General features: G+C 30.0%; 1 protein-coding gene across 4 annotated transcripts in view; it reads right to left on the bottom strand.

Moving 5' to 3' along the window:
* Nucleotides 1-2,753: 2,753 nt before the first annotated feature.
* LOC111630201 (syntaxin-1A-like) overlaps nt 2,754-24,316 on the bottom strand; it is a 42,897-nt gene continuing 21,334 nt past the window's right edge. For 3 of the 4 annotated variants that reach the window (XM_023374267.1, XM_023374281.1, XM_023374289.1), the window contains 8 exons: nt 13,184-13,283; nt 13,034-13,108; nt 12,865-12,938; nt 12,663-12,771; nt 12,466-12,539; nt 12,242-12,379; nt 6,780-6,890; nt 2,754-6,575 (listed from right to left, as the gene is read on the bottom strand). In XM_023374267.1, the coding sequence (XP_023230035.1) occupies nt 6,492-6,575; nt 6,780-6,890; nt 12,242-12,379; nt 12,466-12,539; nt 12,663-12,771; nt 12,865-12,938; nt 13,034-13,108; nt 13,184-13,283 (765 nt within the window). In that variant the 3' untranslated portion in view covers nt 2,754-6,491. The remainder of the gene's footprint in view (nt 6,576-6,779; nt 6,891-12,241; nt 12,380-12,465; nt 12,540-12,662; nt 12,772-12,864; nt 12,939-13,033; nt 13,109-13,183; nt 13,284-24,316) is intronic. The other variant, XM_023374274.1, reaches the window with a different exon arrangement.

The following is a 24,316-nucleotide window of genomic DNA, read 5'->3' as shown; positions in this document are numbered from 1 at the left end:
GCTCAATAAAAATACAAGATTGAATTTATTCATCAAAATTTTTCATCCCCTTTAAGATAATCCTCTCCCACTGCAATGCACTTATGCAGAAAATCTTTTTCAATCCTAAAAATTATGCTTTAAAATTGGTTTTGTGAAACCTCCTCAGGACTGGTGCCAAGAAACAAAATTCACTATCGACTCAAAACAATGACCAAAAAGCAGAAATTTTAGTGGAGGAAAGTCACGAGGTGTAATACTTGGCGAATAGAGCTTGTGGAACCATATTTAAATAAGAGCATTGTGACGGATGCACTGTGGTGCAAAATCCACAAGTTTTCTTGCCACAAATCAAGTCATTTTCTACAAAATGCTAAAACAATACTTTGTTGACAGTTTGACTAGTCGAAGGAATTCGTGATACACAACAAAACGATTGAAGAAAAGTCAACACAACCTTGATTTTTGATTGATATGGTCTTTTCAGTCTTGCTTTACATTTTGAGTGTCATGCACTTGATTGTTGAACCATCAAAAGCACAGATCCATGTTTTTCATCACCCATAATGATGTGTTTTAAGAATGATTTGCCTCAAACACACTGTTTTTGGAATTATGAATTTTTTCCAAAAATATGGCCAAGGATATACAGTTTTGGGATGATTCAAGAAGCTATGCACCACAAGCCCAACTGACTTTGTAAAATTGCTTGACAAGATCCAAACGATACTGGAACATGTTGAATAATGTCCTTAATTGTTAAACAACAATCATCAAGCACTCTGACTCAAGCAATGTATTGTTCATCAGTTGAAGTGGATGGTCCACCAGACTGGTTTGTCATCAATGCTTTCTCCATCTTCCTAGAACACTTGTAACACTCAAATTCATGTTTTTGACTGACTATCACACCACCAATGGCTTTTTGCAACACTTTCAATGTTTTCATAGTAGTAATTATGTTGCAAAAATAAAATTTAATGCACATTCCTTGCTCGATTACACTCAATATTTTGAAAAATCGCCGGCACAAGAATCTTTTACACACGTGTTTATTTGCAGACGGTGACGTAGCATCAACGAAAGTTGTACCAAATGACAACAGCACCCTCTTCCACCCAGGAAGTTAAAAAAAATATTAGGAATGGTTCATTTAATCATAGTAGTATCACAAAAAATTAAATCAGTTATCTGAACTATCTAAATAATAAAAGATGGCTGGAAAGTTATATCAACTAACTATTGGACCAAGCTTTATTTTATACAAAGTAGTAATTTAAATGGACTCTCTTAAAACCCATCATTAAAGATGCATCTTTAATATTTGACTGAAATCAAATAAATTGTCTACAAACTACAAAAAGTTTTGCAATAATTAAAATTGCTTTACACAGTTTTAAGAATAGTTTAACCACAGGGTCCAAAGGTAATAATTTAAGTCGTGCAGCCTTAAGCTAAACAAATATCTTTTTATGCAAGAATTTGTATTTCTGTTAAGGCCAATTCAAAAGAGTCAATGCGCTTGCTTTGACAGGTAGACAAATATTGAGTGATTAATCAGATGTAACTGATAGTTTAAACTTTGTTAATTATAATGATTATTTAACAATCAAGAAGCCAATAACAGATGTTTTATTTTTGGATTATTACTTAAAATATATATTAATTTTTTAATTGGCAGATTTTGTGCTACTTTTAATGCAAATTATGAATAATAATTATATTTTGACCAAAAATGTTTATAAAAACAAAGTAGTTAAAGTATATCATCCTACGACATTTTAAACACGTAAGATTGCCATCTGTAAAAGTGCCATTGTTGCAAAGTGAAAATACTTAGTAAGTGTAAATAAGAAATGTGTATTTGTGCATGTTTGCACAAGTACATATTTCTTTATTGGTATTTCATTGAAAGTGATGAAATTGGCACATCTTCGATCTGCAGTTCAAAACCTGATTTCAATTCTGTCACGTTGTGCATATGCAATAACATTACAGAAGTGAAGGCACTCCAATGCACAGAATCTAAAACTGTCTAAGCAATAGAGCTTTGGGAGCAATGATGTTTGGTCTTAGCGTTGCCAAAAATAATGACTAGTACAAAAAACACTCGTGAAAAAAAAGATGGTGTATCCACATAGCTTTTGGAAGTGGTGCACAAATGTCTGCTCGAACATCACCGTTTCTTCGAAAGGTTTTTGTTCCAGCTATTCAATAGCATTTTGTGTAAATTGACATTAAAATTATCATTCATTTCTACTACCTCAGTACATACCAAGAATCTCTTTTTCAAAAGGAAGAAACAATTGTGAAGAAAAGACGTGGCCTGGAGCCAAAACAAGCAGAGAAAGTGCTGATAATATAAATAAATTGGAATACTTTGACAAATAAAGTTTAATATCCAAGATATTCCTCATATATTTATAGTTTTGAAATAAGATTTGATATTATGGTACAAATAATCGATTAATGGAAGCAATTATTTTATAACAACCAGTGTAATCAATTTTGAAAATCCAGAAATCAAGAAATAAATTGATTTTTATGTTGTGTGACCATTTGTTTTTGACTGTCGCCAAAGATTGCCATGGAGTGATGATGGCTGCTTGCGAGTGTTGCTAGTCACTGAACAGAACAAGTCGAATCCAATGGGTTGCCTATATTTTGTCAAAAGGACAGAGCTCAAGTCCACAATTTGCTTCAATGTCAATCTAAACCTTGATGCAAACAAGTTAATGTGAAGTCTGACACATTTCATTTGAAAACAACAAGCATTTCACAAGACAAAATTTTATTGAAATTTCACCATTTTGACATAAATACATTTTTTTCCATAAACAAAACATGATTAAATAAGTTCCGCCGCTGAGAGGAAGACGGCAATATCTTAAGAATTACATAATGCATAATAATTTTGAAACAAAATATGAAATTTGCCAAAAACCAGAAAGAGCTTGACAAATTTCTACAAGTTATCTATTTTATGTTTTGTATGCTACACAAAGTAAACATATTCACATAACAGTAAAATATACACACACATAGATATATATATATTTATATAGACATTGTTCAGAAAATATGGTTTTTAATGAGGCACGTAACTACAACATATACAGTTGTATAATTTTTTTCGTTTTTATGATGACAATACTCCCTTTAAAATTCTTAACAATCTTTTAATGACATCGTATATATCTATGATTCCGTACGAGGAGGGTCGACGTCACATCCTACTATTGAATACTGTTTAGTCTTTCATTGCATATATTTTTATAAGTTACGGATTCGGTCAAACTGAATTTTTTTGGGGATTCTCCGAGGACGTCGTCCCTTCTCGCACTTATAATAGAAATTTCACTAACTGGAACACATTTATCATTTGCATTAATAGATTATATGTATAATATATAAACACTGCACAACTCCATTTTATTAAAAAGCTTCAAAATCTGTAAAGAGTTTCGAATGTCATTTTTCTAAAAAGTACAAAAACAAATTTAGAAAATATTTTGATTTTTTTTCTCAAAATAAATGCAGATTTGTCTGGGTAAATTCTTTATTTTATTAAAGATTGTTCGTTGGGGTTTTTATGTTTAGCAGGTGATCACAGTAGAGGAAAATTGTTTAAACTGGAGTTGTGTAGTTCAAAAATTGAAGGTATAGCACAACATTTATAAATTCCAAATCATTAAAAACTATGTACAATATATACATAAAAACGTTAAATGATTGAATGTGTCTCCTTAATGACAGCATTTAATAATTTAGATAACAAACAATACTAATGAACATATAATCGTGTGTGTTTTATATCAGATATTTTAAAATTACCATGAAAATTTGAGAGTAAACTTAGAAAAATTTGGGCATTATTGCAGTCGGAAGTCTAGAGAGATCCGTCTTAACATTCAGGCATCGTGTGTTCAATATGATTGAAGTTTGCAAGAGAATGGCTAAACAAAGCACTAACATTTCTGCATCTTTGCCAAAAAAAAAGGGGGGTGAACTTTCATAAGAAGTACAAATTACTCTTAAATGAATATATACATATAACATTTCATTGTGTTAATTTTCTTGATTTTACCACTTCTACAACAAGCACTATCTGCAGCATACTAATGATCCTGCTCTAGATTATTTTGTTTAACAAATACTAATGTGAACACAGTGTTTCAAATTATGTTTCATAAATGCCAAGTGGACAATGGTGGTTTTAGGCTTAGGGAACCTAGGTTTTTTCCTAGGGCAGAGGTTTCCAATCTTTGCCTAAGTGTGCCAAGATTCCCCAATATCCAATAATTAAACAAAGTATTGGATATTAGGGAATTGTGTATCATCTCTAGAAGCTTCTTGAAACACTCGGGTGTCATAAAAGCCAAGTCGATTGCTTAGGGCCCCACTTTTAGGGACCTCAAATACACAAAAGCTACTCAATTTTTGAATCTTTTATCAACTTGGATCCTAGATCTTACACATCATTGTGTGATACAGGTTTACATTATATAAAAAGACCTCACAAATCTATTCTTGCCTAGGGCCTCACATAATCTAAAACCATCACCGTGCATAGGATATTAATAAATAAATATTCAACAAATATGTTGCTCTCCAATGTGAATACATCATTTTTAAACTCTAGAAATTCAATATTTAATAATTTATATATTAGTCACAGAGATTTAATTATTATAAAAAATGTTCAGATAAAAAATAAATTATATTTAATGATATTATTTTTATGTAGTGTGTTGCTCCTTTTTATTTTAAGTACTAAAATAGAATTATCACAATTATTTCTTTATATGAAAAGATAACAAAACAAATTCTTGACTAGTTCTATGCATCACAAGGTAAAAAGTTTCATTTAAAAAATAAAATATTCCTTTCATTTTTCATATTCAAATCTTTATAGAAACTAAATTTAGAGATATAAAACAGTGTTTAAAACTTTTTTTACAAAAATTTCTGCATGTTAACAATCAGAAAAATAGTTTATATGCTATGTTTAAATCTCTGATCATTGTTAATTTTTTAAAGTAGTTTTATATAAAAATTGTGTTAAAATCTTCCAAGAGGGGAAAATATAAATTTTTGTATTAAAATATCCTAATTTCAGACTTTAACTTTTCTAATTTTTAAAACTGTTTCTAATTAATTTCCTTCCAAAGTATCGTGTAAGAAGATTTACAGAACGAATAAGTGAAGATAGGCATTCTAGACGGTATGAATGCAAAAACAAATTATACAAAGTGTTAAAAAAGTAGAAGAAAAATATAATTTAACGTTATGAGATTGCCAAACCCAGAAAATAGTTCTTCCTAATTTAACTTCCTAACACTCCTCCTAATGTCGACACCAATACGATTATAAGGATAACCACACAGATCATGATAATGATCTTTTTCTGCAAGGAAAAAAAAACAGTATATAAATAATTTTATTTATATTTCTTAAATATAGCAGATTGTTTTCTTTTAATTAAATTAAACATTATTTTCAAAAATTTTACCTGTATTACTTCCATGTTCTTAATAAATTAACATGATACATAATCAAATTAACTCAAAATATAATTGCTTCTATGGTGCAGAACTGTGCATAAACCAAGTGTAAAACATAATTTTATATTTATATTCATATAATATATAATTTAGAAAATAATTAACTGTGATTTTGTTAAAATTTGGAATTAAGTCCATTAGAAAGACTTAAATGAATGTACAAATAGAAATTGCATCGTTATATAGTTTATTTGGACATATATAATTATGTATAGATATATATTCCTAAGTTATTGTTTACATTATTTATGCATAAATTTGGATTATAAAAACATTGTTTGGTAGAGGCATGATGAACATCCATTTAACAAATTGGGTCCAAATTTATGTTTAAAGGAACAGAAATTAAGTCTTTAAGACTAACCAAAAATGTAAGTACACAATTTAAATAATATACAAAGTAAAAATAAATGTTATAAATTAATCATTTAACAAACAAAATTGAGAGAGATTCATGTTGAAATGCAAAGAAATTTTCAAATTGGTTCTCTCAGAGTAATGCATAAAATATATAATTAAAAAGAGATGCACGTGTATAAGGTTTTTAAGTACAGAACGTGATATATAAAATAAAAAAAATGGAAGGTTTTTTTAATTAATTAATTAATTTGGAATATGTAAGAAAACAATTATGAATACAAAATGCTAGCATAAATACATTATATCCCGTGAGAAATAAAACATATTAACAAAAACATAAAGGTAAACTGTTAAAATTACACGTATATTGAAGTACGATAATTAGGAACCTCGAGTTTAAATCTAAAAAAGTGGTTTCGTACATTCAATGTCTTGAATATAACATAAATATGGTGTGCATGTGGATTCTGTTTTCATAAAGATAACCCGATAAGAGTTCAGTTTTTCTGGCATTCTTCGGACTGCAAATGCTAAACATTCCCTGTTATTGTGACCGTACTATGGGCCATTGAGAAAAACCCCATCTTTCTAGATGGCACCTGCAGCATGGGCTATGATCAGTGCAATAATGATGATTAATATAACCGCTATAATAATAATAATAATCAATTTCTGAAAATAAACAGAACCAAAGTAAATAAATGCAAATAAACAATAACAAAAAAATAAACTTAACATTCCATAAATTAAACATAACCAAATAACAATGTAAAATGAATGACTAAATAACAAAAACAGTGTAAATTGTTCTGCTTGGTTGGTTGTTTGGATTAACAAAGTCAACCCTTATATAAAAATAATACTTAACAAACATACCCTTCGAGCCTTACTCTGATATACCAATGCTTTTTTAGTATCTTGTTTGGCACTTTCCACATAATCTCTGGCATGTTCGCAGTGATATTCAATTCTGTCGATCATTTCACCCTGCAAAGATAAAAATATTTTGTTTCAAATTCAGAAGCATGCAAATTAAATTTATGCATATTAATATAATTCAAAGAGATGGAAACTGATACAAAATTTAAATACACTATTAAAATTGGAAGCTTTTTGAAAATTATTATTAGGCATTTCATCAAAAGATGGCAACTGGATTTGAATATACAATACTGTATCATAAAATTAGTTTTTTTTTTTTGGTGGTTTTTTTTAAATTTATATTGATATTAAACAGGCAGCATTTTGGAAAATGGTTTGATGAGATGTGGCAATGTAACACTTGGATGATCTGCCAATGAGATGTCTCTTGCCCCTATTTAGATGTTGCACACATGAAGAAATCCATAAATCTCCATGTGGCCAGTCCATGTGGTCAGGTACAAACCTGCAAGCAATTACCAGTATTCGGTGGCTTGTTTACAAAGTTTTGATAAATAAACTGATAGTTTGATAAATTAAATAACAGTTATAAAACAAAAATATTTTCAAATTATTCAAATTATAAATCAATATTAATTGTGTTCATTTAGCAAAATATCTATTTTTACAATAAAACTTTATCTTAAATTCTATAATAGATATATATGTAATAAGTTAACAACTACCAGATTATATTGGGCTATTTTAAATTAATTACTAAATAATTTGTTACTAGAAGGAAGTATTCAGCACCATCTCTTATTAGATTTAATAATTATAATTAAATTAAATTATTTAGAAAATTTTGGAAGAAACGAATTGGCTCTGAGCAGGACTCATATTGCAACTGCTACTTCCTGTGCAGATGCATTGCCAGTTGTCACCAGAGCCTCTGTTCTAATCTCCTCTTCCAGATATATTTAAACATTAGATAACCATCGTCGGTTACATTGGCTAAGGATGTGGATGCTGAATGTGTCCATGTCCCCAGCCAGCCACCATAAGTTTGGCCAAGTTCACAATGGAGCCAAGTGGCAATACAGGAACTGGACCCTTGTAAAAACTTAAGAGTAAGAGACTGATCTCTCAAGATTTACATACCTTAACCATTTTGTCTATCCGGCCATCATTTGTGTATTAAAGATTATCTTTATCAATATAAACTAATTAACAAAAAGTTATGAACCCAGACAGAATTGTCAGATTACTGCAAAAATCAGCATACAGCTATACATGCAAATGTCACATGTGTAAATGATTGTAATTATGATCCAATTGCATACCAGATTATGCCACCAGAATGCCTTAAAAATGCTACTCCAGTACCCTATAAAAAGTCTCACAGAGGTTCACTATAAGCAGAATTTTCAGTGTATCAACTGTTTTGATATCTTTAAATGCTAGGCACAATTGTATGATGCCGTCAAACAGATACACCCATAGCAGATGGAATTTATTTAAGAAAGGGTTTATCATCAAGCTGAGAGAAGCAAAATGATCAAAGTACCAACTATCTGGGCCATTCTGACCTAAGTTTGAGGGGAAGTGTCAGAGACACTGGATATGTAAGGGGACAAATAAATCATGTGATATCCTAGACAGATCACCAGGAGACAAGCACAAACAGCTGCAATAGTATCTTTGTCCAACATCTAGAGAAAGGAGCAAGAATCAATAAAGAACCCTATCTCTTTCTGTACCATTTGCTGGTGACTAATAGAGCAAATTCACAAGCACAATGACTACTGCATGTCTTGCCATTAGCACAGTACAATTGCAAATGAAGTTTGTAGTTGAGAAGCACAGAATGCCAGTGTATCATGTTTATTTCCAAAAAAACAGGATTTGTCACTTAAACAACCACTATGTTAGAATGTGAATTAGGGTAGAGGATCACAGGTGAGTGCATCACCTGTGATCCTCTACCCTAATTTCACACTATAGTCTACTTTCACTCTACATCCATACTATGTTTTATTGTTGAGTGTACCATTCAACAGTGAGGCACATCAGTAGGATCTCTCAACAGGCAATGTGTCCATGTTGTGCGAGAGTCATCCTAGTAGTGATATGAGGGACACTGACAGTATGGTAATACATTCAAGAGATCTTTTGCTATTGTGTATTGCCTCTCATGGTAGAGCTGTAAACAGCCATTTTCCAGCAAGATAATGCTTAGCCACACAGAGCTAGGGTTTCCCAGGAATGTCTCCATTGCATTTCCACACTTCTTTGGTCTACACCAGGGGTCGGCAACCTGCGGCTCGCGAGCCACATGGGGCTCTTTGGATGTGAAGCTGCGGCTCTTTAGTTCCATACGCAAATATTATTTATTTTATCAAAAAAAAACCATTTAAAAATCGTTCTGAATCGATTAACGATAATTCGGCACTGATTCTATCTCTCAGCCACTTGTACTCGTTTTTCATCGCACCCCTCCCCCGTGACACGCGTCGTCACTGTCGTCAGTCCGTCGGAAGCTCTCGAATGACGTCGTCATCGGATGTTTCTATGAGGTTTAATTCGCTTTCGTCGCAAGACAATTTTGAATAAATAGATTAGTTTTTTTTATGAAAAAACTTTATTTATGGGAGTACTATTTATTGTTGGCAAGAAAAAATTTTGTGGCTCTTTAAAAACTTTGAAATTTTGTAAATTGTAATTTTTGGCTCTTCCGACTCATAAGGTTGCCGATCCCTGGTCTACACAGAACCCAAATTTATCATGTGAAACCAGATTTAATGCATGCACACTTTAGCCATCTAGGAGTGCAAGAGATCTGGAGTGGCAATTACAACATCTGTGGGCAAAATTTCACAGGACAGCATAGTGTCTGTATGCCTCCACGTCCAATTGTATTGCCGCATGTATCTAGACAAGAAAATGTCCTAAAAGATACTAAAGTCTTCTTTAAATTTAACTGTTGTTTCACAAAAAATTGTCCCTTTGTTTAAATACAGTAGAGCGTCGTTTATCCGAATCAATTGGGGACTGGGGTTGTTCGGATAACTTATTTTTCGGATAACCAATTATGTACGAAAAAATATATTAATTTATCCCGTGTTGAAATTTTTCTCCATTGCGTGTCGCTTCGCGTTGAATTTTCGTCGATGTTAAGCCTAACGAAGACTATTGTATCGTTAAAAATTATTTTTTTATCTTGTACAAACAAATAAATATATTGAAAAATATAAAAACAATAAAAAATTATACTTCAGAAGTTAATTTAGTATCAAAAACGTAAAATATTTGAGTAGCCCAAGACATAGCCAAAGATTACAGCGCCACAGCACTGGCAAAAATTTAAATTTGTCGACTGGAATTCCTTCGGATAACCGACGCTCTACTGTATTGTAAACAATTATTACCACTTAAAATAAAATTTAATGCCAGGACAATAATTATAATTTTGAAAAAAAAAAATTTACAAAATTTCTTATGGAAGAACTCTATGAGTGTCCACTTGTACAGTTGTTCCTTTTGGTCTTTTCAGTGCAGCTCCAGATAAAAGTCAAATCTGCTGCAAGATTTGATATTTCTATTGGTGTGTGAAAAAACAAAAAGGAAGGAGGACACTTGTAGAGTTTGTCCATAAGATATTTTGTATATTTTTTTTCAAAATTATTACCACTATAATTACATTTGCACTAAAAGTTTCAATTGATTCCAATGTCTCCTCCTTGGAGCATAATTCTCTTATCAATGAGTGTACTTGCATATTCCTTAATATGTTAAGGATTAATCTTATCTAAAAATAATTTGAACCCAGAGTGAAGTTAGTTTTCCACATTCTACTTTGGAGAAGTATACAAATGAAAGATCTAAGAATTTTATACAGTGCTTTTGATTATTACTTTAGGAAAGAATTTTTCAGAGGAATTAAAGGGGAGAAAAAAACTGAATTCAATTTGTGTTTTTGCAAAGATTAGTCAATTATTATGAATAAAATTTTCTTCTAAATTCAGTAATGAATAAAATTTTCTTCTAAATGCTAAAAGGGGAAAATTGTGATGGTATAATGTTTTTATGTAGTTAAACAAAACCTTTCAGAATTTTTAATACTGTAAATCAGAAAAATTTAATTTTAAACCGAGATAAATGTTTACAAGTTGAGAACTTTTGGTATTCTTGCTGCAGTGACAAACTGTATATGTCTAATGCAGATGCCTCTGTATTAGGCCAAAATTAACCTCTATATAAATGAAAGAAATTTGTGCATTTCTATAAACTATCTCAAATTTGAGTTTGATAAGTAACACAAAATCCTACTTCCCTGTTTAGTGTAGTTTATGTGACCTCCATACTTTATATATATATATGCACTGTAAGAGAAGTACTAAATGCAATTAAATACAATAACCCAGCAAATAATATATGAAGCAAGCAGTGCAATAACATTGTAAATCTCATTTTTCTCTAAATATATTTTATTGAAGAATTGAATTTTAAATGCAATGTTTTCTGCCACAAAAGAATATTGTGGCAATATTGGCACTGTAAGTGTCTGCATTTTGAAGATGAATTTATGTGAAGATATAACATTTAAAGCGCCAGAGTACAAGTCATGTGACTTTTGGCACTTAAAAACACTACAACTTATATTTACATCATTTTGATATTTCAGAGAATTTGTAACATAGTGAGTTTTTTTACCATTTTATTGTAAAATTGAAATAAATTCATTCATTAGAAAAAATGTTTTTCATGTCTCCTGAAAAGTTTTTTGGCATTTACAATATTATAGCATGAATGCTTCATATATATATATAGCTGATTTTTTTGCTGTTTAGATGCATTTATTACTAAATTATACAAGTATTATGAGAGAGACTGTAAGAGAATAGGATGATCAGAGACAGCATATTTGCTTATTTTTACCTTTGTGGACCACTTAAGAAAAGTCTTAGACTTTTCAGATGATTAAACAGGCAGTCATGGACTTGTTCAAATCATTACATGGAGACATTTTCTGAATGATATTTTTGTTCTAATCTCCCACTGGGAAAAGTGTTTAGAAAAGAATGATGACTATATAGAAAAATAGTACAGACTGTGTACTTTAAAAATTCAATTAGCCATTTGAATGTAATTTGTTAATAAGTTATTAAAAGATTGTATCTTACTTTTGAGACAGGCCATATATGTATGATCACAGTAAGTGTTCAAAATGATCTATCCATCATGTTTGCAGATACTTTGCATAATTCAGCTTTAATGTTGATCTTAAATTTGTCAAGTATGTGAGAGTTTCTCTTGTAAATTAATTATTTTTCTGGGAATAAGTGAAAAAAAATTTGCAGAAGACAAGTCTACTGATCTAAGTATAGTAAATGCTTGCATGTTCTTAAATTTTAGCAATATCCTTTGAATGTGTAATTGCAATAAGCTTAAAAGTATCAAATTCAAAAAATACAAACCTGACTTTCAACAAGCATTGCCATATCCATAAACATATCATGAAGTTCTCTTATACTGTTTTCTAATTTAATAATATCTGCATGGCGTGCTTCGATATCAGCAAGAGTTTGCTTTGCTTGTTGAGTTTCCATGATTATCTGTAAAGACATTTTCCATTCAATAATTACTCTTACACAATATTTAACAAATTCTTATATAGTATAAATGACATTAGCATAATTACTCCTTGAGTAAAAATGGCAGGGTTTCCACTTTCTAGCATATCTTCTAGTTCATCATCAGTAGTAACTTTACCAGCTAAACAATATAAATTATGGCATCTTATTGATGTTAACCTCACAAATTTGATAAATTAAAATTATAAAATTTAGCATAATAAATAAAATCAAAATATAATCAAATTTAACAAAGTTCTCTTACTTATTTCCAATTGCCTCTGTATTCGGGCCTTGCATCTTTCTCTGTAATCGGTTTGGGTTTTATTATAATCAGTCATGACTTCAACAAATTTTTGTGACAACATGGAATGCTGCAATTAGAAATTTCATACCAAACCTGATTAATTCTAAGACTACAACACTCTTATTTCTATAAAGTGATATTTACAATTTATAAATCATACTTGGGTCTTGCGAATCCTGAAATCTGCCGACATCATACTCGTCTGCTCCAACTGTTCAATATTTTGTTCCATAACTGGGGAAATTAAGTTTAAAAATAATAATAATTATATCCAATAAGATAATAAAATTCAAAGCACAAAATTTTGCATAAGATATCTGTTTAAGTACCTTTTAACTTGGCCCGAACTTTATTAGCAGTCTTTTTAATGTTTGCCATTAAATCTTCTAATTCTTGTTTAATTTCTAAATTAATTATTTAGAAAATATTAGGAGATAAAGTAACAAATAAATAAATTTAAGAATATTTACAGCACGTACTTTCATCTGTTTGCGGTGCCGAAAGAATTGCACTGTGTTTTTTCTTAACTTCTTCCACATTTGTCTGTATTTTATCAATATTTTCTCTAATTTCTTCCACCTAAAAATAGAAGGAAATATATGATAATTATCTTATAAACTTAAATTTTGTAAATAATTTAAGTATTTTAATAGCAAAGCTTCTTAATTACATTAGAAAAACAGCATAATTAGTTATATGAAAGTAATTTAAATATCAGATAATTGAGTATTTTTAATACTTTATGAAAAAGAAAAAAAATGCAGGTCATTTAGATTGAAAATTAGCTTAAAATTATTCAAAAACTTTTCTGCAGAATTCCATGTACTCATCTTAATTGAGAGCAAACTCAGCACTAGAATGTGTATTAAGTATCTGAAAACTATCCTGAAATGTGAAAGTGATATTCATTAATTAAAAACTTAGAATTATGTTTTTTTGCTGGAATGCTGTTGAGTACAACACAGAAAAGTATAAATCTGTCTTAAAACTGACAATAAAGTATGTAAATAAAATGTAAATTATATACTATAATAAAATTTAATGTACATTTCATTTAATAGTTTATATACATTATATATAGAATACAACCAAAACATAAACCATTGGATAATTGTCAGGTTGCATTAAGATTACTTAATTATGTGCTAAGTTCACTTTTATGGACTAGACACCTTGTTCAGCTTGCCCACAGAATTAACATTCTGAAATTTGGCATTGTATATATCCGGTCACGAGTCGAATATTAAAATGCTGTTTGCTTCACAACTTAGATTGAGATGGATTCTATATGTATGCAAAAAATGATTTATATTGGTTAAGTGGTTTCAGAGGCATTAACTGTTGCACTAATGTCAAAGTCGTCTATAAGAGAGATCTCCTTTCGTCAATAATCAAGCTTTGACCTAAAGATAAGCTAAGTTTTATTACCATTGTGTTTAAAGATAATTAAATTTAGAAATTAATTATGAATTAAGTTCAAAATGCAGCAAAAGAACTATCAATCTTTGCGCCAAATTTTGATAATAATTAAATTACTTTTAATGTAGCTTAAAAATAATCAACAGAGAATATGCTCCAGACATATTGAAAATACACAGTACTAGTACAGAACTTTACTTATAAGCATAAATCTTTATGCATAAAAAAAAAATATTTAATAACCAAAGAACTATTGAACAAATAAAAGAAAACACAGGCTGAGCAATTTAAGATTTGTGAAAATTATATAACGTTGTCTCTATTCGAAGTAGAAGGGAAGAAGAGAGAATAATTTGAGTTAACAAAATTTCTATTTATAAAAATTACCATTACATTAGTGAAATCATAAATATTACAATACAATTACAAATAAATACATTATATTTTTGTTTGTTTGTTATATAAATTTGACAAACAATTCATTGTTTCACCCTCAACATTATCTTCGCTTTGCTCAATTGCCTTGAAAACACATTATTTCATTTGTAATACAATCTTTAAGAAGCCCTTTAATCATTTAAAAAGAGAGGCTAGTTATAAGATTTAACTAACCAATGTGAGTTTAAGAATGAAGGCATAAAATGCCCTTAGCCTTTACATTTCTTGTATTTTGGCTTGAGGCACCAACACATCAAGTTGTTTTATATGTATCTGCAAGTGAAAATAATTAAATGTTTGTTTCTAGTTCGAGTTTGTCTTAATATGCTCTGTTGTCTGAAAAAAAATAATTAAAAATGAAAGAAATTCATTGGAATTCTACACAGAATTTACAAAACATGTCTTCAAAATCATTTTGACTTCTACACACACAAAATACATTAAATTTACAGGAGTTACATTATAAAGAAAAGATTCAACTTAGTAAAAGATTTGACTTAATGTAAGAATCAATCATATTAAATTTCAATGCATAATATACATTTCTTTTATCAATTATTAAATTAAACTTTAAATATCGTGCAAATGCCAACAATAACCAGTGAGAAAATATTATACAATTTTCACATTACAAATGCAATTATATTATAAAGATGAGACATCAGAATACAATTTAGCATAATGTTACAATATTGATATTGATTTGTACATTGTGAAAATGTCTCCATATTTAAACAAGTTATTTTATTTAACAACACAATGTATAACCATTAAAAAGTTTAAAGTGATAAAAAAAAAAATAGCCTACGTGTAAATCTTCCAAATAATTTGAATTAGACAATGCTCTGAGTAGATCAGTGTATGCATTAAGGTCAAACTTTTTAAGTATCTTATTATAATAATACATTAACTAAACATTTTAAATTCTCAAACCATTGTCTCAATCCATACAAAATTTACCCTAATTTTTAAGCTGCTCAATACATGCTTATAAAAGTTTCACAGCAATCCAATTTTTGAAAATCTACTTTTGGATACTTAAATTGCACAGACATACCAAGAATCCTTGCACTTATACTTATGTTGAATGCATATATACCTATGTTGCATGTATACTTATGTTGAATTTGGCTGGCTGCTCTACCGAGCAGCAAGAGTAGATTAATGCCATTATCACTCCACAGGAGTAATCAACTAATAGTAAACAAGTGACCCAAATGACCAGTCAAAAACGGAAAGATGTAAGCAGAGAACTATGACAGAAAATAACTCAAAAAATAACGGGCCAATGACATGCTTTTTTATATAAATTTGAATTTTAATAGTAGAAAAATTCGACCAATAGCAGTCTTATAAATCACGAGCATCGAATTAAAAAATATATAAACCAATAGGACACTTTAAATTACGTCATTCAGTTCTTGTAGAGAACTACAAGTACTCTAGAGCAGCCAGCCAAATTCGCCATTAATATACTTAAGCAAACTGTCGCTAGACTACAATTAGTTTGCAATATATGTAAGCAAATATTACCAAAAGAAATCTGGCCAGATTTTGAAGTTCACAAACCAGAGCGGCCAAATTACCACAAGAAATTGGCATATATTTGTCAAACACTGGGTGCATTTTGTCACGCACTTAACTACAACGAAATGCATCACGATAGTGCATCAATTCCACATCCGGATGCACAGATGCTTAACAAAACTATGCTTATGCAACACTAGAGGATAGGAGCATGTTGTATACAAGTGCATTATGCATCTATCACAGTTAACTAACTACAGATCTGGACGTAGGTAATGTATAAATCCTAACTAGAGTCAACAATTGTTACATTATTGAATTTTTCACAATAAATAAAGCCTGCAACAGGTCAAAGTATACTATCGATTTTTCTTGGAATTTGCGGGCGTAAACATCCACCAAATATTACATTTTCTAGGTTTATTGTTACGTTTTCGACGAATAATAAACGAAAAAACGAAATTTTATTCGCATTTTCTTAAATTAATACACCGTTTCTATATATAAAAAGCATTATTTCCTGTCCGCAAGCGCTTCGTAAGAACAAAAGCAATATTAAATGAGATAAATTCCGTTTGTTCCACGCTACAACGGTTAAGATTGCCATAGCAACGTGTTAGGAGGAAAATGACAATTTGGACATCCTCTACAGCGTATAAAATAATGCATTTTTGTATATTAAAAAGGTAACACTCGAGTATATTCTTCTCCCCCAAGAATATCGGTCGTGCGACCTCGCGTGCAGAAGGGATGGTGGACGTCACGTGACGCGACCGAGCCTGCTGCAGTGCCGTCGGATTTCGCATCCAACCGATACGCCATTACGTCACAGGCAGGCGATACCGCGCGGTATCGAAACCGGAAGTTGTAAGAGGAGCGTATACCGCGGATCCAGGCGAAACAATATCGTAATTAAGCTAATGTAACTTCCGTAAATATTCTTTGTACGGGCGAGTGACTTTTTGTGAAAATTACGAGTATTTGCGACGGAAAATAACTCAAAAAATAACGGGCCAATGACGTGCTTTTTTATATAAATTTGAATTTTAATAGTAGAAAAATTCGACCAATAGCAGATAGTCTTATAAATCACGAGCATCGAATTAAAAAATATAAACCAATAGGACACTTTTTAAATTACGTCATTCAGAATTTGAAAAAACGAAAAAAAAACTCTGAACCAATAGAAACAATTCGTCAATTACACCGTTTAAACATTTAAGAAGTAAACAACTGTATTAATTAATACTAAAAATATTTTTTAAAACTTTGTCCGTTGACGTCACTTCCTGAAAATTTACGGAAATTTGTCGGCCGATAATAAAAGAACTAAAAAACAACGTCGACTTCCGAGAATTTCCTATGAGTCCATATTACAACAATTGTCGGTGAAACTGGCTAATGCGATTTTAACCTGTCCCAAGCTGAGTAAATATTGCGAAAGTACAGTACGTTCGTGTTTCTACAAGTCAAACGAGTAAACAAAAAGAAAAATCATCATTCGACTCAGCACTTTCATATTTGTGTGTGTATACCTGCTAAATGTAGCTGCACGTGGGACGTTTCACGTGAAAAATCGAGTTAAACCCCCTTTTTACGCATTAAGAAACAAAGAGAATTTCATTAACGGGTGGCAATCTTCGGACGGAAGTTCGAAGAACACCGTTACGGACAGACATTCGTACCGAATGCGGCAATCTCTAGCATATATTCGGGAGGACATTTGTAATGTGGTGATAAGCACTTTTCTGTAGATGTATATACATTTTTTAAGATATATTTGTAAAATAATGAAAATTAAAGTTTTATCTAGAAACTAGAATCATCCCGTATAAAAGTCGATGTTTTCCTGTACTAATTACGTGCCGTTTAGTGATATTTTTATTCGAAAAATGTGTAATCGGAATTCTTTTCGGCAGAATCTCCGTAACTTTACTGTATGTAGTTACCTTTACGTGTAATGACACACGTAAAAATCGATATAGGAGCGTAACGAATAACGATAAATGTTCACGAAACGATCCTTCCCTTCTACGGACAGGCATCCAAACAGATCATTTCGTTCGGCTCGACTAAAAGTCAGCTTAGTAAAGGAAGACTGATTTGACGCTATACTCGTAAACACTTCTCCAGGTTTTCCTCTACCGGAAACGGAAGTTGTGAACATGCAAAAGAGCACTCCCATCACGTGTCATCCCTGGCAAAACGTCACGCGAGTTCACTTCGTAATAATTTAATGAAATTTTACACAAGTTTCATAGAAATTTCGCTAATTAAGTAGATAAATAAGAAATTATTCAGCACTCCGCTTTAAAAAAAAAAAATTGCGCTTTAGAATGAAATACATTCGATTTTCCTTGGAGAAATTCCACTTTCGAGATGAGAACTGAAGAGGAGAAAAAGGAAAATAATTTGCAATTCTCAGCTGAGTGGACATTTTCAATGTTACTAAACGAACGAAACTCTCGTACACGACTCGGCGTGTGTATTGATTTTTTGATTTGTGTGCTGTAGAATGGTGAACACTTACTGACGACTCTTCAACAAAACTCGACATACAAACTCGAACGATTCGAAATTATAGAAGCGTGACTTTTGTGTATAATCTTGGCATTAACGGGATAATTAATTACGTTTTTTAACAGTTTTTCGCAAGATTAAAAAAGGAATGCGAAGTAATTAATAAAATAAATGGCTCGAAAGTAATAGCATCATCAGCAGCATCATAAATACGTAAAACGCTTCCTAACATCGTAAAAATTAAAATATTTTAAATGTATTTTTCGCAAACTACTTTAAAATTTAATAATTTTTCTATAAATAAATGCTATTTTTTTTTTTTTTTTGTAAAACGATTAGTTCTTATGAAAACTAAGGACGAAAAATTCGTGTTGAAGTTGAAATTACATTATAAAAAATATATACAAACGTCTCTAATATAAGAAAATAATAGTTTTAAGCTTCAATTTTTAGGAAAAATTGTCCGATTTCGATAGACCCACCCTTTAGACTAACGTTCGACATATAAAAGTGCATTTGCACCGATCGATCGCTATGATCGATCGGTTTGAACGTACCTTTGCGTACCATTAGGAGAGGTAGAGTCATGAAATCGAACATGATAAAGCGATAAACTAAACTAATAAAAAGAATTTTTTCCAAAAAGAATACTGAAAAACTCAAAATTTCACAAATATAAAAGTTTCTACACAAAATCTCTTCAAATTTCCAGCTGTTTAAACTGCCCGCAGATTAATTTTTGGTGCTTTTTTTTTATTGAATAATCAGAAAATGATTCACTAAAGGCATCGAAAATTGAACAGAGTTTAATTATTATTATTATTTAATCAGTGAAATATTAACAAATCTTTAAAACAGTTGTTCGATTGCGTTGAGGTGCAACTATAAAAAAAACCACGCACACATTAAAACCTATTCAAAGCGAAACATTAATAAAACGGAAAAAATATTCGGTTCTGTACGATACATGTTTATATAGGTTTTACTGTATATTTAAATAAGCATACGTTTAAATTATTTAACCATAGTAAGACTGGTTTATGAACAATTCGATTATTTTCAGGAGAGAAACTTTTTAATCATGATCGATCGTGCGATTAGATTAAAAAATATATATAGGTAAAAAAAATTAAAACAAGTAAATTAAGTGCATTAGCTTGAAGATATAAAAGTTTCTTTAAAATGGGAAAAAAAACCATTTCAGACATTTTTGATTACTCGATTGTTTTTTAAACTCAATTTAAATTGAATTTTTTTATTACAAAGTGCAATTTTTTAACGAAGAGAAATAATGAGTTTTCTACAGCGCTCAATTACTTTTTTTAAAGTTATATTTCACTTTTCTACTTATTTTTCAAAAGAAAGATAAATATCTCTCTTATTCTACTACTACTACTACTACCAGTTCTTTATATTTTCCTTTATATTGATACAATTCTCATCTGCTATTTCTTCTCATGGAAAAGCTAAGTATTTGTTACTCTACATTTAGACTGTATGTGATTAATTGGACAGGTCAATCTACAATCTAGTGCCGACCTATCCAGGAAATTTCTGAGCCAACCTTCTAGGGTCCATAAAACTCTTGCTTTTACTGCCTGGACCATATGGCCTAACTAGTATTTATAGTTTCTATTGTATTATTTAATCTAACTTTTAAAAAAACAAACCTTAAATTCTTTTAAAAAAAACTTTAAAAAATTTAAAAAGCTACAAAGTCTTAATTTCAGTTGTTTGAATTGTGCTTTTAAGTATAAATTCAAAGAATATTCTCTTTCTTTAGCTAATGCTTTTCTCACCATCAATACTTACTGAATAAATTTTCAATTAAAACTGGTTAATTATATGAATAATTAGCATATTTCTGCTATAACAATATTAAAGTTTAACTTAAAATAAATTTATATCATAAAAAATATTATATATTAAAAGAAAAAAAATTTTGAAATTACAAAATATAAATTGGTAGATAAATTGCATTCATTTGTATGGAGAAATGAGTAGAGACAATCATTTTCTGGATATTTGAGAGCAACAAGGTAAAGTGTCCAATTCCCAACAAAAGCTATACTTTCCTCTTCCAATTTCCTTACCAATTTGTATCCTCTCTTATGTTGTAACAACATAACAGAGTGAATGTATACAGTAGCAATTTGATTAATGCATTTGACACAAATTCAAAACATGTTAGTATGATTCTCTCTCTCAATCAAACTACTTTGCTATAACTGATGTACTAAAATATCTCTAACATTTGTAGTTCAAACAATTTTGTATAGTGAGCATGTGGATAATCTAACCTTAGACTTAATTCTAAAGTCAGAGGTTAGCTTTGGGAAGATAATTCAGAATAGAGCAAATTATTGTAGAAATTAAATTAATGAACAAATTTTTAAAATAATTAATATTTTGCTAATTTTTATACTAAACATTAACAAAAATATAAATTAGAAACTAAAAGATTTTATTCTATCTTTCTTATTAATTCTCTCAAAACTTTTTTTTCTGATCACAATTTTCCCAAACTTGCAACAACTATATAGCATCAAAAGAAATTAATCTTTATTAAAGAATGTTTAATTATTGTTATACTTATTAATCCTTGAAATACTTGAAAATATTGTGGAAAGATATATACCAAAGTATTAATCTACAGTTTAGTATAGATTTATAATGCTAGATGAATTTCAAAAATCAATATGATACAAAGATTTGCATCGCAAAATGGATTTTGAAAATGTTCCAGATTTATAATCCGATTAAAAATTCCTAATTCCGTTCCGATACCATCCCATCACTTAAAATCAGATTTATCTCTTACCGAGAAAAACTTTGGCTGAGAAATATATTTAATGTTCTTGATATGGAAAACAAACATTTGGTAGGATACTAAGTCTGTATAATGCAGGTGTTGCAGATAAAGTACACAATACATTGTTAAAATGATGACCCTACTTTAGACTAGTAATAGTATAACATGTAAAAACAATTTCTACAGAGAAAAAGTAAAAGGTTCAATTTCTGCAGCTTTTACATTAGTAAATTCGTGAAGTTTCTTTAAAGAATCAAACTTTACTAAATTTTTATGTTTATTTTTGGGTAGAAAATTAATTAATAAAATTTGATGTACAGCTAATGCTGTATCTCCAAGCGAAATTTCTTGACAAATAATTTTTAAACTTAAAACAAAAAAAATCTATAAAATTTGGTATTCACTAAGAGTTTAATTTAATATAAAATATTGCTTTGAATTGATTCAATTTATAAATCTGTTCCTTACGTAGAGAAGTACTGATTAAAACATTAACTGAAATTAAATGACAAACTGTTTTTTCTGTTTCCTTATAGAGACTAAACAAGGAAATGGAAAGGATAATTAATTTAAGTTTATTTTATAAAAGCTTTTAAAAATTATTTTACTAAATGACTTTACAAATTAGTCATTTAAAAAGTTTATTCAAGTAATTGGTTTTATAAATAATTTTACAAATTACTCATTTAAAATGTATTTAATCTAATTGGGTTAGACTAAGAACAATTCTAAGAATGTACAGAATAAAGAGAAAGGATGTGATTAAATTTAGATGATTAATCAAATGACTTCAACTTAAAAAAATGCCTTGCAAATAAACTTTGTAATTCTATAAGAAGTGCCTTCTCATAATAAAAATTCAAATCAATACACAATATTGCCCAAAAGTCAGTCAACCAAGATATATTTTAAAATTATTAAAACTTGTTTGGAACAGCTATTTTATGATCTAGTTACTTCGTTGGAAGCAACTAAACAATGAGCAGCTTTCCAAACTAGTTTTAATTGTCCTTAAAAAATATGTCAGTTAACTGACTTTTGAACCATCCTGTATGTGTAAACTTATAAGAAACAAGAATTATTTTATTGACATTTAAAATGGCAGTCTGGCATTGTGACAATCATATTTTTAATTTATTTAATTTAAAATATATGCTCTCCACCTTCAAATTAGCAGTGTCTTGCCCCTGTACATCATACTTTTCCTTTAGCAAATCGAGTCATGCTGGTCATCTATCTAATTCCTTTCAGGGGAAAATTGAAATAACTTGACTTCCGACTTGCATCGGAAGTTTGTGTATACAGTAAAGCATCGATTATCCGAATACTGATCAATCGAAACATCGGTTAACTGAAAGCATTCCAATTGGCAAATTCAAATTTACACTAGTGCTGTGGCACTGCAGCACTCTCGCATCCCTGCCAACCTCAACTTTAGGCCTACTTTAATGTACTACTTTATGTAAGGTATGTATTTGTAAGATGTGTGATACAAATATATATACAGTACAGTTTTGTGTTTAATATATTTTTTTTTGTAAATGATCAGTTATCTGAACAACCCCAGTCCTGAATTGTTTCAGATAATCGATGCTCTACTGTAGTTAATTGGGGTCTCCTGTCCCTAAGGTTTCCATGTCTGATCTTATCTTTCATCTAACTCCGTTCTTCAGATTAAGGAAAGATGGACGGATGACAGTGGGAATTTATAGGTCTACAACTTTTTCAAATTGCAGTCCAATTAAAATTAAATTTTTAAAAAAAATCTCAAAGTAACACTTATATAAACAATCAACTGCAGGTGTTCAGTGGTTTTATCCACTCAATTATTGGAGAATACTTATTGGGTTGCAATTTGAAAAAATTGTAGACCTATAAATTTCCATTGTTATCCATCTGTCTGTCCTTCCTTAATCTCGAGAACAGAGTTAGAGAGATGAAAGTCAAGACCAGAAATGGAAATCATAAGAGAAAAGAGTAGATTAATTATATATAAACTTCCAATTTGTACCACAAGTCACATTATTTCAATTCAAAAATTTTTCCTTGAACGAAGTTAGATACATAACCAGCATGACTATTGCTAACAGGAAAAGTATATTGTACAAGGGCAAAACACTACTACACTCCACACAGGCAAGAGCTATGTGATATCTGTTGAAGTAATGGCATTATGGTGCATATATTTTGTGCTATATCATTGTTGCAGTAATTCAGTGAATATAATACATATATATTTTTAAAATTATGTCCTCTTTTTTAAGAATAAATATATATTTAGTTAATTATTTTGTTAAATGTTTTCCAATAAATGGTACATGTAAAGCCAGCAATCAAATGTACTGTACACAGAAATTAATCAATATATAGAAATCCAATCAATAATTTGGGGTGGGATGTTCTTCATCATCTAAGTTAGTAGCATTTGAATGTAACTGCCAAGTTTCGTAGCAATTGGTCGAATAGCCAAAACGTGCATAACGAACAAACATACATACATCTTCATTTATATATATATAGATGACATCACTTGCCAAAGATATATATTAATTACATTTCAAATTACATTAAGGTATTTTAAACTTTGTATGTTAGATTGAGTCTAATCATATAATAAATTTAATTGAAACATTTATGAGAGATTAAATAATAAGTGTGAGATGAGAAAATAATCAGTGAGATCATGGTTACATTTTACAGCTGTGCTGAAACAGCAGATATTTTGTTTAATATTTTAATACAAAGTAAGTTAAAATATTTTTGTATTTTAAAAGATGCATCCATTACAAAAGAGATTTCAAAAATGAAGAAAATCTTCAATGATTGTTTATTGAGCTGCAATTTGAAAAAATTGTAGACGTATAAAGTCCCACTGTTGTCCATCTGTCTTTCCTTA

Source organism: Centruroides sculpturatus, unplaced genomic scaffold, assembly GCF_000671375.1.
Source record: "Centruroides sculpturatus isolate CEXI.00-Female unplaced genomic scaffold, Cexi_2.0 scaffold68, whole genome shotgun sequence".
NCBI lineage: Eukaryota > Metazoa > Arthropoda > Arachnida > Scorpiones > Buthidae > Centruroides > Centruroides sculpturatus.
Note: the sequence above shows the minus strand (reverse complement) of the source record. Positions and strands in the feature narration are given on the sequence as shown.